Source organism: Monodon monoceros, unplaced genomic scaffold (genome assembly GCF_005190385.1).
Source record: "Monodon monoceros isolate NGI ecotype Baffin Bay Population unplaced genomic scaffold, NGI_Narwhal_1 Super_Scaffold_3, whole genome shotgun sequence".
In the NCBI taxonomy this organism is placed as follows: Eukaryota; Metazoa; Chordata; class Mammalia; order Artiodactyla; family Monodontidae; genus Monodon; species Monodon monoceros.
Genome location: NW_021703780.1, coordinates 41262942 through 41281754, shown reverse-complemented (window position 1 = coordinate 41281754; position 18813 = coordinate 41262942). Strand labels below are relative to the sequence as shown.

General features: G+C 38.1%; 1 protein-coding gene across 1 annotated transcript in view; it reads right to left on the bottom strand.

Annotated features, from left to right (window-relative positions):
• MLIP (muscular LMNA interacting protein) overlaps positions 1 to 18586 on the bottom strand; it is a 290707-nt gene extending 272121 nt beyond the window's left edge. The window contains exon 1 of the mRNA XM_029242994.1: positions 18417 to 18586. Within this exon, the coding sequence (XP_029098827.1) occupies positions 18417 to 18479 (63 nt within the window). The 5' untranslated portion in view covers positions 18480 to 18586. The remainder of the gene's footprint in view (positions 1 to 18416) is intronic.
• Between the last annotated feature and the right edge of the window lie 227 nt (positions 18587 to 18813).

The following is an 18813-nucleotide window of genomic DNA, read 5'->3' as shown; positions in this document are numbered from 1 at the left end:
TAGTTAAAGTAGATGAATGAATGACTGAGGAATCAGAGTAAGTAGGCTTGCACACAGTAAGTGTTCAAAAATGATAATGAGAGGCAATATCTAAACCTCTACGATTCTGCTTGTTAAATCAACGAAACAAAGAGGCCATTAGACTGAGTGGCTTCAACACTTTAGCTGCCCCCATAAGCAAACCAAAACCTAAGCCTGAAACACCTCAAGGTTAAGAAATCGAAACTCAGGACAACCAGTCACGAGCAGCCAACTAGACTTTCCCAAATAAGGCGGCCACTTAAGCTACAGCCCATCAGATCATTTCCTTGCTTTGCTTCCCCTTCTTCTCTGTACAAGTCTCTCCCAGCTTCTGTCAGTGGAGTTCTCCTAATTACTTCCGGTTTGATGCTGCCCAATTCAATTGATTTTTGCTCAAATAAAACTCTTAACATTTTTAATATGCCTCAGTTTATCTTTTAACATACTATACTCAGCACAAAAATAGAACTTGCTAACAAGTGCCTGTGCTGTCAAATCCTCTTTTTGGGTCAAATGTACTGTGTTTATATTGTCATTGTCACTGTCTTATTTTTAAATGTTGTAGCATTTAAAAGGGGAGAACTCTGTAGCTATTATTTGGTTTTGCTCTAAAGATGGTTAACATTTTAGCATGGCTGACCAGTTCATCTACAACTCACTATAACACAGAACACACACTGCATTTATTACATTACCTCTATTCTTTTCACCTTCATTTTATAGTTCATTTTACAGGGTGTGGGCTGCGGGAAATGAGTAAAGGTGGTCAAAAGGTACAAACTTCCATTTATAAGATTAATAAATTCTGGGGATGTAATGCACAGCATGGTGACTATTTTTTAAAAAATCAGAAGAGACTGGGGGAGTTAAGGACAATTTAAATACAGGGCTCTTCATTGTCGTATCTTTCCTGTTTAGATCACTGCGTAAACCTGCATCACGCAGTTTCACACATGGACCCACCACCCATCTGCTTCTTTGAAATCACGGTCAACAGGTCAGTACCACGCCAAAGAGAATTTTCTTTTTTTTTAACTTTTTAAAAAAAATTTATTTTATATTGGAGTATAGTTGATTCACAGTGTTGTGTTAGTTTCGGGTGTACAGCAGAGTGATTCAATGATACATATACATATGTCCATTATTTTTCGGATTCTTTTCCCATTTAGGTTATTATAGAATATTGAGTAGAGTTCCCTGTGCTATACAGTAGGTCCTTGTTGATGATCTATTTTATATATAGTAGTGTGTGTATGTTCAATTCTCTTGTCAAAGAGAATTTTCTAATTTGTGTTTTCATCACTGACAGTCACTTCTTTAAACCTGAGAGACACAACAGTCTACACTGCAGCCAAGCCCAAGGACATTCCCTTTTGAAGGACAAGTGGACTCTGGCTTTAAGATCAGTCTCGGCCATTAACACACTTCAGTAACATTCACCCATTTAAAATCCAACCTATTTATTCCTCTTGAGTTATTTTATCTGTGCTTGTTTATTTTTAAATGGCAGCTCCCAGAATGGTTTTCAGAGGAAAATGATTTATTAAGGTTCATAAAATGTCATCACACGGTACCACTTTCTCTAACAAATTACCCAGAAAACTAAGATGAAAGCCAAACTTAAACAACTTAAACTTTTTCCAGAACATGGTCAAAAATGACAGAAACACCAACTTCCAAAGATCTCCTACAATTTTGCTCATCCCCTTTATTAGTGAAACTTTTATTGTTCAAAGACCTAAAACATGTCAATCTTTAAAAATTATTTAAATTGGTTTTATAGATTTTTATGGTTATTATGCCTCTTCTACTCCAACTAGAGATAAATTTTCCAGTAGTAACTCTATTTCTATTAAGTTCTATGATGGGATTGTGGTCTTTTTGAGATTTCTCTCTGAGTAGGGTTTTGATAAAACACCCATCTTAACTTTAATCATGGGCTTCATTAATAAAAAATTCCTCCAAAAGAACATTCTGAACACCTGATATATTACAAGTTCTCAGTTACTACCCACAACACATCCAGTTCCATAAGAGAAAAAGAAATCTCAAATTCCTAGGGAACATAAAGCAAGGCTGTGGTGATGTCAAAATGAAACAATGCATATAAAATCCCAAGGACCATGTCTATCTCATGATATGTGCTCAAAATCTTTGTGGGTTTTGATTCTAATTTCCTAACGTGAAAAGTAAATGTACCTTCTTCCATATGTGACAAGAATTATAAAAAATGAAAAAACGAGTGTTTATACATAACAAAAACTCATTGGTATGCTAAGTAAGAAAATTAGGATTCTAAAAGATACAAAAGAAAATGTGATATAGTACATGTTAAGAAGTCACAATTTGGCAATGCCAAAAACAAAAACAAAACAAAATCCAGTAGACCTTTCTAAGGACATCTGAATGCAGAGACCAAAATGTCAGAAAGAGTGGTTTTCCACTGGGACTTCATGGATCAGTCACTGACTTTTAAAGATTCATCATCACACATGTTCGTGCCCCGGTCTGGGAGGATCCCACATGCCGCGGAGCGGCTAGGCCCGTGAGCCATGGCCACTGAGCCTGCGCGTCTGGGGCCTGTTGCTCTGCAACGGGAGAGGGCACAACAGTGAGAGGCCCGCGTACCGCAAAAAAAAAAAAAAAAAAAAAAGATTCATCATCATTTTATAAGTAGAAAGAAAACTTTAAAACCAAAAAAATGAGAAAAGATGTACTCTCCCCATAAAAAGAACAATCTATTAAATAAATTGAATAAACTTAAATTGTTTTATGAAGGAGACTGCATTGTTCTTATTTTTCTCATTTACTCTGGAGTGAGTAAAACCTTGTCGCAGACAAGCAGTCATCAACAAATCAGTTTTGGCAGCCAGTCTTCTAGAAAACACCATGAATGAATGAGAGCCTTCTGAGATCTTCATTTCTATCTCAAGGAGCTTCAATTCTTCCAACCATACGTAAGAGAAAACCTCTCTATGAAACCAGTAACCTTAACTTAGACTGGAGTCAGATCAGAGAACAAGTCTACTGATGACACATCCGAGGGCGTATCCAACAGTCTAGTATGTATTTGATGGGTACTCAGGCCACATGTCAGGACCAGAGCTGACCCTCGGCAGAACTCTAAGGGACCAGGGGTGTCAGGGGAGGTGTAAACAAGAATTTTCTGAACACCATACACCTTGATCTAGGTGGTATCTTTATTTAATCTCCCATTAAATCATAAAAATATCATCAGTAGATATTAGCAACAATACTTAAAAAGAGAAAATTAAGGTTCACTGAAGAAAAGTGACCAAAGACGACACCATAGCTGGAAGGCACCAGAACTGTGATTCCATCTCTGAATCCAACGTGATATTTTAAGCCCTCAGCACTTGCAACTTGGTTGGGACCTTTACCCACAATCTTCCTTGCGATAACCATCCATCTCTTTATCAGAATGATCTTTCCCCTTTCAAAAGGCACCCCCAAGCCCGCTGACATTTTGCTTTCTCAACAAACCTGATAAACTTCTACAAATCCCCCCAAGGATGCACATATCACCCCTGCCCTTGTAATAGACATTGTCACTTCACAACAATGCTTCCTTAACCCAAAATCATGATGGGCTAAAAAGGTTATTGTTTGGAGGTATCTATCAAGACCTCTCTCACGGCACTTTAAATCTCTCTCTCTCTCTCTCTCCCCTCTTTCACTCACACACACACACACACACACCTACGTATACACAAAAGCATACACTCAATTTTAGTGACTTACAGATGTCCTTTGAGAGGAAATTCCCTATATGGATCCACTTAATTGTGTTGGGTTACGGAGCTAATCCAGGGAAGCAATGGAAGGTTGGCAAGATTCCAGATGCCAAGCATGTGGAATTCATATATGTGCAGCTGGAGCAGTACAACATGTCCTCAGGATCATAGAAACACAGTGAACTTTACTACCTGTCCTTTGCAGAGCACACACAGAATTATGATCAAGTAAGAACAAAAGCAGAACATGAAATGGGAAAAAGTAATGCAGCCTATTAGAGACCTCCTCCCAACTCCCAAACTTTGTTTTTAATTTTATTGAAGTATATTTGATTTACAAGGTTGTATTAATTTCTGATGTATACCACAGTGATCCAATTATACATATACGTAAATATTTCATATTCTTTTCCATTATGGTTTATCACAGGATATTGAATATAGTTTCCTGTGCTATACAGTAAGGCCTTGTTGTTTATCCATTCTATATATAAAAGTTTGCATCTGCTCATCCCAAACTCCCAATCCTTCCTTCCCCTCACCCCCTCCCCCGCTTGGCAACCACAAGTCTGTTCTCTATGTCTGTGAGTCTGTTTCTGTTCCATAGATAATTTCATTTGTGTCGTATTTTAGATTCCACATATAAGCGACTGCCCCAACTTTTTGATTACTCCTTGCCTTGTATGTCAACCAAGGACAAGATCAGTAAGAACAAATTTTTACTATGTCCCTGTGACTCTCAAAGGGTAACACTGAAGGAACATTTTTTCCAGCTCTACTGAGTTATAATTGACAAATAAAATTGTAGGATATTTAAAGTGTACACTGTGATGGTTTGATACACGTGTACATTGTGAAATGATTCTCCCCATTAACCTGATTAACACCTCCAGAACCTCAACTATTTATCTTTTTTTCCCTTTGGTGAGAATATTTAAGTTCTACTCTTTTAGCAAATTTTAACTATATGATACAGTGTTATCAACTATAACCACCATGTTATACACTAGATCCTCAGACCCTAGTCACCTTATAACTGAAAGTTTGTACCCCTTCACCAATATCTCCCAACTTCTCCCATGCTCCAGCCCCTAGCAACCACTTTCCTCCTCTCTAAAAACAACATTTGTAAGTCCTGGCATTATCCACACGTTCTCAAGAGGGTCTGTGTGTTTCTCCCCCATCTCTGATGCCCCGACAACAAAGTGTCTGTTTCTACTCTGTACTCACTGGGGACCATATTGGAAACCTCTCTTCCCACGTTCCTCCTTCCAGGACTGATGTGTGAGAGAAAAATTAATTTTCATAGAGTTAAGTCAATATATTTAGGTCTACTTATAACACCTATTTAGACTACCCTCCTAATACAAGTAAATTAGCCTAAGAATCTTCCCATTCAAACTTTAGCAACTGGCTGGAATTACAGGGAAATAGGTATCAAGATTTTTACATGTGTTATTTGTAACAATAACCCTTTGTTATGAGCGCTATTATTATCTTCCCTTCACAGACAAGGAGTCTGACATTTAAAGCAGTTAATAAACTTCATTACAAGTTAATACACTTGACAAGGTTAAATACCCCACATGACACAGTGAACCGTGGGAGTCAGGAATTACATCAGTGTGACTGTCAAGCCAGGGCTCTTCACCACCATGTATAGTATCCCTTTGTCCCTAAGAACACTGGGCTAAGCCAACTCAAATATTCTGAGAGAGAAACTGGCATTTTTTTTTTAAACCAATAAACTGTTCTTTTTTTGCAAATGTTTTCATCTTTGACCAATATTTCTACATTGCCCGTTCTTATTAACTGCAGCATGGGGACCTCATAACATGGCTCTCTTACTGTATACAGACCTATGCTTTTAAAAGTTCAACCTCACCAATTAAATATACTTGTACAAGTGTCATTCCCTGCGGTAAAAACCCCAGAAGGATTTGGATTTTCCCCTTTCGGTAGGTGAGGCATGAAATCTAGGCATGGTATGTCCATCAGAACTTTCAAGAATCTAAGCTCTACCCTCCCAGGAGGTCATAGAATCACATAAATTAAAACTGGGAGGAACCTCAAATGATCCAGTCTAATATTTTCTTTTTACCAATAAGGAAACTGAGACCCAGGGAAGTTAAGTGACTTGTCCCAACCATGCTTAAATTGATCGTCAAGCTTTCCTCATTCTTTCCACAATTCCACTTGGCTTCACTCAGAGAACAAGAGGCTAAGGAAAAGAGCAACATTTAATGTTCCCTAGTAACAGCATGACAAGATTTGTGATGCTGGGGGAAAAAAAGTATACCGTTTACACCTTTGAACAAAACGCTTCCACACCTTTGAATAAAGTGATATAATATTCTATCCACTGGGAAACTGATAAAACTGCAGCTATTTGTTTATGGCCCTTCTCTTCCTCTTGCTGGATTCTTCTCATTTCACAAGTGAAATTAACCAACATTTAGGAAAACTAGGCTGAGCTCTCCCTCTCTCTTCACGGTCAGGGGCAATGGCTGCACCACTAACTCTGTAGCCCTGAAGCAATGACATAAAAGACCATCTCTATCTCTGTCACACAAGATAACCTGATACACAAAAAGGAAAGCTAAGTTCAAGCTCTTAAAATGAATGTCAGTAAGTGGATTCAAATTGTCCTTTTCCTAAGAACAGAAGCAAACGACATTTATCTGTTAGAGAATGCTTTCAACTTTTCAAGAGTCTAGAAGCCATCCCTGACCCCTGGAATCATTGATTCCCTGGTCTCCATGCATGTGTAAGTTCAATATCGGCTGCCCATGTGCCCTGGCTTGTCTGGGACAGTCCTGGTTAGTGCCTGTGGTCATGAAGCAATTATTAATAGGGCCCCCTTTTACCCTCAAAAGGATCCCTGTTTGAATAGTAAATCACATGGTCACCTGATTAAATAAGAATAAAAAACTCTGTCCACCACATAAAGAACTCTGATACTTACAAATAAATACCAATAGTACCATAGAGGAAATTAAAATGGTTGGTCATAAAAATGAGAAAAGTTCCCCTGAAACTATCTTGTCATTCTTTAAAGTTATAAAGTTTCAGGTAGAAGGCTATCTCAAAGTAAGTTCTTATAAAGTTCAGACTTGCAAAATATTGCAAATGCCTCATTCAGAAAATATTTCCTATAATCTTTCTAAAACAGTAATCATGTCCGTCTGAGTCTTTAATTAAACTAATGTTTCAGTCCATCATTCTTAGTGTTCCTATAGGAGCATTATTTGTTATTTGGACCCAAACACTAATTAGAAAGCAAATAAGTTGTTACATACATTTATCCCAAAATGTATTCTTGTGCAAATTTAACCATAAAGAAAACTGAGTTTAAAGGCAACATGATATGGTGCTTAAGTGCATGGACTTGGAGATAGCCTGGGTCTGACATGAGCTCCACCATTTACTAACTGTGTAACTAATTTCTCTTACCTTGGTTTCCCCATACATAAAAGTAGAACAGAAATAATATCAACTTTGGGGGTTATTGTGTGGAGCTATACATCGTGTGTGTGTGTGTGTGTGTGTGTGCGTGTGTGTGTGTGTATAAACATATATATGCTTATAAACATATATATGTTTATAAACATATATATAATATATATTATATATATAAACATATATATAAACATAAACATATATATAGTTATATTTATAAATATATATTATATTTATAAATATAAATATAATATATATGTATATATAAACAGCGATGCCTAGGTCATAGCAAAAATATGTAAGTATTAGTAGTACGGGTGGCTGTTGTTGAGATGATGAAATGTTTCCCTGGTGATAAAGAGAATCTATAATATGTGGGATTCTTTCTATTGTGGATAATTAGAGTATATATGCCTTTCCAATAAATGGTGCTGGAACATTTGGACATCCAAAGACAAAGAAGAAGAAGGTAGAAAGGAGGAGGACGAGTAGAAGTAGGAGGACAGGATGAGGAGAACAATGACGAAGGGGAGGTGGAAGAGGGGGAGAGGCACGAAAGAAGAAGAAGGAGGAGGGGAGAAGGGAAAGGGGTAAGGGGGTGAAGGTGAGGGGTAAGTGTCATCCTAAAATTTTACCTAGGACTTTAAATACATGGGAAACCAAAAACGATCTGTTTTACATCTCAAGTATTACAAGAACAAACCAAAGCCAAATGCACAAGGATTCCAGATATCTCCAGAATAGATGCGCTATACTTCATCCAGAGTCTACAATTTATACTGCAGAGTAGGTTAGGGATAATCTACCTCGCAGCATTGGTATTTGGTAGAAAGAGAAAATGAATCTTAGCAAAATATAAACTCCTCAAAAATAAACATAGTAATCCTCAAAGGATAGCGCAGATTTTATTGACACCCTAAGCATCTCGTTAAACATAACTGCCCGTGGTAGAGGTTCCTGGTATCTGAAAATATCTAATTAATCGCCATTTTTCATAGTACTTAATTTTCACAAGGGACTTGTAAATCCAACCTGTTCTTGGAGCAAAAATGAAGTCCAATTAATTATTTTAAATGGTATTAAAAATCGTATCACTGTGGCTGTATTTCTACCCACTCTGAGAAAGTTCCATGCCTCTGTCATTCTTTCATTGCTCCAACAAACTAGTGCTTTAGCTCACATTTGGAGTCTGCCACTTTCCTCCTGTCACATGCTGGCCTATTGTCACACTCTGGCAATGCTGTCACCAGTGCCAAAATCTACAAGTCTGCCACCAATGCCATCACTGCCTGCCGACGGCCACACCAAGGTGTCCAGGGCTCTGCGTTGAGGATGCTGATGCCTTTGCCGAAGCTGCCAGCACCCAGCACACCGGCATTTAGTGCTTTCTACGCTGCTCAAAGACTTCATGGAAGACAACTCTGTCCATTTTTACTCACAAGCAAAACTGCTGAGGTCGAGTTGGAGGTCAACCAGAAGGGGAGGCTGCCTGCCATACTCAGGGTCCCTTATTTTCTATGAACGAAACCATAAGAATCTCATCTGTCTTTTCCCCGAGGACTTGGGGATAAGTCTTTCACTGGGAAGCTTTTCAGTGTCTCTTAAAAACAGTCCTTTGAAAGTGCCAAGCTACCAGCTCTCCAGACATGGCTGAATCTTAGGATGAACTCAGTGTAGGCTTCGTCTGTGATCCCTGCTACTTATGAAGTCAAAGTGCATTGCACACCCACACACAGACACACGTAAAAGTCAAACCTGGGCAGTTGAACTGAGATTTATTGTGTATACATCAGGCACAGCCCTTGGTGCCATGAAAATCAAGTTCCTGACCTTGAGGGGTTTGCAGTCTGCTGGTGGCCCAAGGCTGTTTGACCAAAAGATGAAAACTCACCAGATGTCTACAAGTCTGCTTTCAGGTGAAGAATAGTGCACCAAATATCAGTTTACCTTGCGTTCTTCTCTGATTCAATCTCATCAGTTCAGCAGGATCATTAAAATGTTGAGGTTATTATGAAAAAAATAATCACTCTGAGCTATTTGAAATTTCAGTAAAACTGAAAAATACAGTTCAATACACAGTACTGTTGTCTTTGTTTAGACTATTAAGAGATGTGCTACACAAATATATTCACTGATTGCCTGTTAATGTCCTGCCAATGTGGAGGGTCCGTAAAAGACTTGTTCATTCCACACTGTATAATATCTGAATTTTTGTAGGGAAGAGATGGAGTATATTGTCCACTATGCCACTGCCCTTAAATTTCCTCATATGATGTTATCATAGATTAGAAACTAATTTCCCTACTGCGTCCATTATTTTCACTTTTACAAAACAACATTGTAATAAACATTATTATAACTAACATTTGTATATTTCTTTGCTTCAAAGAATTCCTAGAGTAAAACTACCTGGTCAGTAGCTACATAAGCGCTTAAAGCCTTGATATGTTTTATGTTCCAGAAAAGTTGTGCCAGTACAAGTCCTACTTGTAGTATAGGAACTATATGTTTTATAGAAAAATTCTTAAATAAAAAAATAAATGAACCATTGGTTGTGTTGGTTTCCCAGGAAAATACATTATGTACAAGGAAGAAAAATGCCAGATGAAGGTGAGAGACATAAATTATGATATCCTGAACAGAATAGTTTCTGGATTTAAAACTTTTTTCAACCAAACAGCACTGCTAACCACATTTCTGTTCTTCTCTTAAACATTCTACACACACACGCACTACGATGCCTTCCTATTTACCTCTATTCTTCCCCTCCTACAAACATCCCACCTTGATAAGTCTAGCAGTCATTGGTATATTTTTTATTAATTGTATTAGGTATGTCCTAATTAGTTGTACCTCACAATTTAGCCATTTGTTCTATCCCTACATAGTACTTACATTAATGTAATGTAATTATCCTCTGCTGAGACAAAACCATAATGTCTTTCAGAATGGGCGCCAGGTTTTTTAAATGCTCTTACTTTTGAAACTTTGTCATCCTTCCAGGACAGACAAAATTAAAACTTAGAGTTTTGATGATGGCACACTTCCTCAGCATTGCCTCTGGTTTGAAATCACATTCCCTCTGCAGAGGACAAATCCCAAGTACAAATCCAGGGTTTCTTCACCAGATGCAAGAAGTAAGTTATACCCCACTGCGATTCTCATTTGTCTAACGGCTCCCGTGTATTGAAGTCTTCTTGTGTGCAAGTGCTTTTCCAAAATTTCCTTATTTCCAGTCCATATAACAGCCCTGGGAGGCAAGTCACATCCCATTTTACAGATAAGGAAGCTGAAGCTGACATAGGTTGACATAGGTTGAACACACAAGAGTCCTCACCACAGAGTCCCTGAATTTAACCATCACGATCACTATGGCACAAAGAAGAAGGGTCAAAACTATAACTTTCTTAATTTTCAATTTTCAAACTTTTAGAAACAGCATAATTCTTTTAGCTATACGCTCAGAATATTTCTTGGCATGCCATGTACCATAGCTTATACAACACTTCTACATAATGCCTCTCTCTCAGTGAAGAATCAGGATGTTTCCAACACTCCCTACCTATTGAAAAGATTTTCCAACACAAAGCATTGAGGAAGAGCTTTAAAAATAAGTCAAGGGTCTTCTGGTTCAAGATGGCTGATGGAACCCAGGAGTTTCCCTCACATCCTTCCCTGCACCTCATTAAAAGGAGAGGAAAGGAATTTAAAAGAATAAACCCACAACAATAAGAGATCTGGCATGGGAGGGGAATCAGCATGAAAAACCATATTGTAAATTTCTAGAAGATAAAAAGGAGATGGAGGTGTATTGCTCTATGAAGCAGAGCTGCAGCCGGGAAGGGACCCTTAAAAGATGCCTTTCCAAACCCTGGAGGCACAAGAGTCAAGGAAGGCAAATTCCACAGGGCATGACTGTAGTAGATTTGCAAAGGAGAGAATTCATTGGAGGTCTCTTAGACCCACCCCACCCCCTTCTCCTTCCACACCCCCTTCAAAGGAGTACGGGCAGCCACGAGGTCGGCAAGCTACATGCAGAGGACTCCCAGGCTGGACGAATGAATGAATGAATAAATAAGGAGAAGCAAATAGAACAAAAAAGCATACAGGAATTCCCAGATTGAAAGCTGAGCTCCACCGGAAAAACAAAACAGAAGTGGAAACACTTGATTTTCCATATTTCCTTCACGCTTTCTAAAGGAGTTCCCCACGCCCTGTGATAAGCTTATTAATTCATGCTGACTTTTTCTCATTCAGCTTCCCCGTGACGACGTGATATCCCAGGAAATTATACCAGGTTCAGGAAAGCAATCCTATGGGCTCTCTCATCTGCTCCAAAAATAAATGTCATCAAGTCAGTATTTAAGAGCATGAAATGGTCTCTGAATGGCTACATCCTGACATCCAGCTTGTTTCGGAGAACAATCTGGGGTGATGTCTTCCCCAGAAGCTACCCATGCAAGGTAACGCCCACTAACTGAAAAGGAAATTGATGAAAGGACCCTTGAGAAAAATAGGTTATAAATAAAAGAGAGACACCAGCAGTTAAACCACAGACATTCTCTTGCCATTTAAAAAAAAGCATCTCCTTATTTTTATGAAGATCAGATAGCAAAATAAAGCCCATGGCTCTCAAATATAATTCCATCACTAATACAGCAGCCTATTTGTCAGTTCCTGGGGGGAGCCATACTCAGAACAGAACTGGCTAGGTAAGTCACTGTAATTCCCACAGTGAGAACCTAGAAACTATCTCACCACACATACAGGGTATTATTAATGTCACTGTGAAATCACAGCTCGGTTAAAGCCTGTCATCCATCCCTCTTCTGTTACTCACCATCACACAGAGCTCTAGCAAAAGATCCATTCAAACAGTGCATCTCAGACTTACATTATCAGCAGACACTGCTTTAATTAGCAGTGGTTTTCAAAAGACTGGATGGCTTCGAGAACTTCATGTGAACCATAAGGTATAAATCTGGATCCTCATCAGTTTCACTTTACTCTTCACCTCCCCGCCCTGGGTTCTAACAGGCACAGCCCTCATTTTTTTCTTCAAGGGAAAAGAAAAATCATAAGGGTGACTAGGATTTTGCCATTCGTGTGCAATCTACTTTTTCCCCAACCTCAGTGATGCAAAAGGGACTAAAATTAGAGTTGCAAAAGAGACTAAAATTAGAGTTGCAAAGGGACCAAGTTATCTGTGTCAGGCACATTGCAGGGAGCAGCGAGAACTACAAAAGGGAATGAATACGCCCTAAACAAACCATCTTAGAAATAACATTTAAAACACAGAGCTCATATTTTCTAAACTGTTATTCCCGATGAAAATAAAGTGTCCCCTTTATTTTATGTTATATCGTAAGAAAATAGAACGCCTTATTTCGATAATATCTCAATATTAATATTGAGGCATTTACATGCTTCCTTCTCCATCTATTCCATAATTTTCCTCCATGATTGAGTCCTCAAATCTTCTCAAATCTTTGTCATTTCTCACTTCTCAGTGAAAACATCAAAAATATATGCAATTCAATGTGTGAGTACTGAACTGTGAACGTCCTACTGCAAGGAAGGCTTAATCTAATCACAAGGACTTCTATTTTACATTCGGTCAGTGATGACATAAAAATATAAATGATTTCAATGTTTGTATAAAGAGGCATTGTTTGGTATGGCAAGGATTTAATCAGCACACAGCCAAAGGGTATTTTTCTACAGACTCATAAAGTTTTAGACAGAGTAGCAATCTTGGAAAATCCAACCCAGCCTCTCATCTTGTAAATAAGGACACCAAAGGTTAAGTGATTTGTCAAAAGCCACACAAACAACTTTCCCACCAATACTGGTCCTAGACTCAAATACAACATGCTTTTCACCACACCAGATGGCACTTAGGAAGAGGGAAGAAGGCCTCTTCTTTGGAATAAGAAGTCTTCAGCACCATACAATCACACACACACACACACGAAAACACACACACACACACACACACACGAAAACACACAGAGTCATAGGTTCTCTGTTCTGATTTTCATAGATATGGTAGGATGGTCCTCAGAACACCTGCATGCCCTCTCCTACCCTAACTCATCATTTTCCCAGTCTCACCTCATTCTGCAATGATGCCCATTAAGACTCTATTCTCACTGCTTAGTGGATTTCCCATTGGTTCCTGTGATCCACCACCATCATGGCATCTCGTCTCTTCCCTCCTTTTATTGTTTCATGCTACATATTCTTCAGGAATTTTTAAACATTTGTTACTAACTCTATGGAGAGGAGGACAGAGAGAGGTTAGAGTGGGATTATTTCTTATGAAAGAGTGCTTTAAGAGCCATTATTTAGTTTTTCACTTTGATCTGCCAACTGATCAGGATTCATGGTTACTCTTTGCAACAATGCATCTTCAGCCAGGGTGAAACCAGGCTCTTCTTACTACTCATAATGCTTGAGGGCTGTTTCAGTGCTTTGGAGAGCATGTCTTAATCAATGAACTCCTGAATACCTGGTACAGACTGATCAAGCCTATATCCCCTTTACTGAGTTCTCAGAGAGTTCTTATCCCCATAAGTCATGGGAACAACGTAACTGATCTTACTAAAAATTCAGAAGTGACACTGAGCTCAGAAATTCAGAGAACGCTAGTTCTGAGTTTCCTGTTTGCCTTCCAGTCGAGGGATGCTTATTGAGGCATTTACTATAAAATCGTGTTCATTACCGCCCATCTGTTTTTTGAAAATAATTATTTCCACAGAGTATGCTGGGTGTCAACTTATTACAGAGCTCTGGCCCTCTCTGGAGAAAAGGGAATAGTGAATTCAAAATATACTGATGATAAATGGGCTACCTTGGCAGGGGTGCCAAATAGGGGTATAGAATGCATAGTAGGCACCACAGACATGCCCAAGAGACCAGCAGCATTTTTAGAGATGCCCAAATGCCTACCAAGCTCCATGATGGTGCCACCCATAAAAACAAATGAGCCAGCAGCATGGAGGAGTTAGGGTTTGGGAACAAATTAACTCACATCCTCTACCATCAAAATGATCAGACACAATGGACATCCAAGGCAACTTTCTCAGTAAAATCCAGAACATAGCAAGAGTCATTGATCCACTCTTACAAATGCAAAGAAATGGAAGAAAGTTTTCAAAATAAATAATCAAATGTCAAAGAAAAGGAGATGTCACATTGTTCATTCATTTGTTTTCATTTCCCTTCATTTTGGTCATCACCCAAATTAGTTTATTAAGGATTTAAGGCAATCAATTATGATATAAAGATAGAGAGATTCAGTACCTTACCTCCAGAGAACTACAACCCTAAATTTACCACTTATTGTATTATGTGATGCTATCTTGTCTGGAATTATGTATAGATCAGAAACAATACTCAAGCTATACTGAAAATAATCTCTAGATAACTCACCAAAAACATCAGCAGTATACACTTTTTTTTTTCAGGTATGTCAGCAACTACTGAGTACCTGTTACCAGGGACCCTAGTTAGATACAGTTAGAAAAATAGATATATAGATGTTGGTTTGAAGCCTTGAGAGCTTGCTGGGTGAAATTTGAAATTGGTCCCCATGCAGAGAGGGCAAGGAGAGACTGGAGAAGAGGCAGACACTCCAGATTGGCGGGTAGCAGGTTTAATAAGCAGGGAACTTATATACCAGGCTTGTCTCGGGCATCAGTAAGAGGAGTGGATCACCTGGATCGCTTGCCAGAACCTTAAGAGTTTATAGAGAGGTCGTAACTGCGTTCAGTCAGATGGTACCGCCCAGCTGGTCTCAGCATCACGTTCCTCTCAGGGCTGCGTCCTTGGAACAGCTCCCACGGTGGGAACTGTGGGCAGAATGCATATTCTAAGGACAGGGGAGGGGTGAGGAGACTTCCACTGCCCGGGTCCTGCTCTTGGGTCAACCAGAGGTCATGTCCTCCCCATGACCTCCTCCAACAGTAGACATTTATAATGAAATGAAATATGTTACTGCATAAAATGCTTTACAATTGTTCCCATTGCTAAGACAGTCTGATGGGTAATTATAATCTTGCTGTCCCTAGTCTATGTGAGAAAAAAATAATTTGGAATGTTTTTGTTTTGTACACTTAGAATACGTCTAAGCTACTAAAACTTACCATTATTCTTTTATAATCTACTAAAAAATAATCAAAACAATAATCTCCTTGATGGCGCAGACTTTCTTTATCATGCGTGTTCTGCGGCAGCCCTTAGTACCTGTCTTATTCCAACTAGGCATTCAGGAATGTGTATTGATCTGAAAGCCTCTTTTTTGTTTCTTTCTGAGGACAATCCTACCTAATAGACACTAGGTTGCATCTCTGAAGATGTTCCAAACAAAACTCAAACTTGTCATCAGTTAATAACAACAGGAATTGTAACCAAAACAGCAGTTCCGTGTTTTATTTGCTAACAGATTTCTTCTTAGAAAATAATTAATTTTTTTGTATTAATGAACCTATGAATTGATAACTAAAATAACCTTAAAGTGCTACCCTTCACTGAATTACCACAGAATTTTTAAATGTATACTTTGTGTTTTTATATTTTACCCATAGTTTTTTCTTCAGTGTCTTTTCTCTTTCATTGTATTTAAAAGTGGCAGGATTCTCTTTTCCTAAAATTGAGAAGAATGCTTTTTGTGAGATTCTAAGGAAATCTGCATGGCATCAGATAAGTCTTTCACCCTCAAATTTAAAATAAGTCAAAAAATTTTTAAATATTAAAGATAGAATTTTATTTAAAATACAGGTTTTTAGCTTCTTGTGTTAGATACATCCTGTTTAAAAAAACTGTCAGATGACAAATTTCTTTCTCAATCTCAGAGAGTTACTTTTACTCAAAAAAGCAATATTGATGATATTCAGCAACTGACTACTATGTTAATTTGCTTCTAACAAGCATCAATATAAAATGAGTTGGATGCAATACCCTTCTCATTATCATTATTTTTGTGATACTGAACATTTATTGCTTGGGAGATAGAATTGTCTCTTGAGATACATTATACTAATGTGATAGAAATTATTGGACTTACATGTGAGATCTATTTGTTATCATCTTTTAGAGAAAGAAACCATTATGATGTCAGAATGCCCTGAAGTGCATGACCATTTTTACTATGTTAATACATGAATTGTTCCTTTTCGTTAAGAAATTTCAGTTGAAGATCAATGTAAGTGAAATTCTTTGTTGACACATTTAATAATCTAAAAGAAAGAGTTCAGAGAGTAGTCAGAATTTCTGGCCTGAATTTTACTTATTTATCATTTACTTATTATTTATCTATTTATCTGTACAGGTAACTTCCCCAAGTACTGAACTTTATTTACTGTGTTCCCTCCCTCCCTGAGAACAGTTTCTGCTCAGTACAGATTGGATATTCTGCTGTCTTTTGATTGGCCCCAGATTTTCCTCCAGTCTTCTGGAAATTAATCAGAGGCCAGACCTAGGCTTCCCCTCCAGAGTAAAGTCCATGAACCCTGTGGCAGCTACTCCCTCTAAGGAGAGGATTTTTCTCACTTCTAGATTCATAGATGTGTTCCAGGTAGAGTCCGGCATGCAGAATGTGTGACCTCCCAGGCAGTGAAATTTTTATACACCGAGAGATCATTTTCACTTTTGTTCACGTGCCCCATATCCACTATGTTTATTTGCAAAACTTCCTGTAAGAGATTGCCAGGGAGCTCTGGGTCAAATTTCACGCTAATTCATAGCAACTCTTATTCGTGTTTTATTTACCCTCTATCTGGTTCCATCAAGGTTTTATAACCACTAAGCCATTATGGTTAACATATCTGAGTTTTCCCTTTACTTTGAAATGCATTTCAGCTTTCTCTTTCTATATAAACAAACCCTGGATATGTACTTGCTAAGTAAGTCAGGCCAGAAACAGTTTGAAAACATCAGTCTCAGCTGAGGGACTCCACATATATTATAGTTTTTAATGCTCATGACAGCCTTCAAATTAGGTATTACTGCTACCCATCAACAAGTAAGTTAACTGAGACTCAAATAGCTTAAACAAAATCCCAGTGTCCTACATTTAGAAGTTATGGAGTGAGAATTTGCACCAGATCTTTCTGACCCCAAACCCCTGGTTAGTTCTACAACAATACATGGCTTTTCAAAACAGTCAAAAAGCAAAGTAGTCTATGGCCATGACATGTTTAAACAACCACCTAGAATAGAGGTCCACAGTCGATATTCAAAATGACCCAAATCCTTTAAGAAAAGGTTGTATTTTATCCAATGTATTTCTTCAAGACCTTGAAATTCTAATACACCTTAAGAGTTTTCAACCCAGTATTGTTCTTCTTTCTATCTTTCAAGAATATCACTACTAGTGCATATATCTGAACGTCAGAAATCCAGAACGATGCAGTCTCACGAGTTTAAGAAGCCACGGTCTTAAACCCAATATGGTTTTACTTTTTGCTACTTGCACTGCTTTTAAAATTAGCTGGCCCTGTTCTAACATTAACTCTGAAGCCACAGTAACTTTACAAACATAATTAGCCTCCTATACTCATCAGGTGGACCGTGGACAATACATTCTACTCTAGGTTATAGTATATTTTATGTTTGAGCAAATAGAAGTGACCACTATGTTCATTGACACTGAATTTCTTAACATCAAGGTAAAGCTACTTTTACAACTTTTATAGCCAAAAACTAAAAACTTTTTGAAGAGTGAACTTCATCCTTACACCAGAAGATCATTAACTTATTCCATAAAACATTAAAACAGTCCATAATTCTTATATTTCCCCTGACACATATACCTGGTATCTCTGAGAGAAACTGGGCTTTGAACATTCGTTAAACCTCATATCAGTAAAAACAATAATCTCCCAGTATTGAGACAATCACAACAAGGGCTCAAAATAAGTGGATTCTGGTTTTAAAAATGGAGATAAACCACATCATTAACTAAATCAAATTTGCCCACATTCTGGTAATGACAATGCATTAATAATTTTATTACATTGTTTTCAGTAAAGCCCTTGAAATTCATTCATTTCAAGGTTGTTGACCAGAAAGACATGGAAACATAGGCTGCCTGGTACAACTTTTCCAAACTATGACAGCTGATTTTTACTCCGTCAGTCACATCATAAAGCTGTGTTTGCAAAATCTCACCAGTCTTACCGTCAGTTTCTCCTCTAAATTCTGGTTTAATAAGCTTCCTTTTTCATGCTTTTCAAATTCCATGTTGAAAGAGAATGAGAGAGAGAGACAGAAAAAGTGAGATTCCGATTCTGTCTAGAAAACGATGTGACGTGCTTACGTGTTAGATATTGCAGGACATTCCAACTTGTGAGAGCCCAGGACACTATCAGAAAGCCCTGGCGATAATTTCTGGTTAGCTAGTGTTTCCATTTATAGATGTTCAAACCCCATAAACAGAGCACTGAAGAGAAGTCAGGCAGCTGGCCTTAGATAATGATAAATGTCACTTGATGTAAAAGCAAACTCTCCAACAGGAGAATATCCCAACACGTTAGGTTACCTGAGTCAAGAAAGATGTCTGTGACAAAAAGCCACT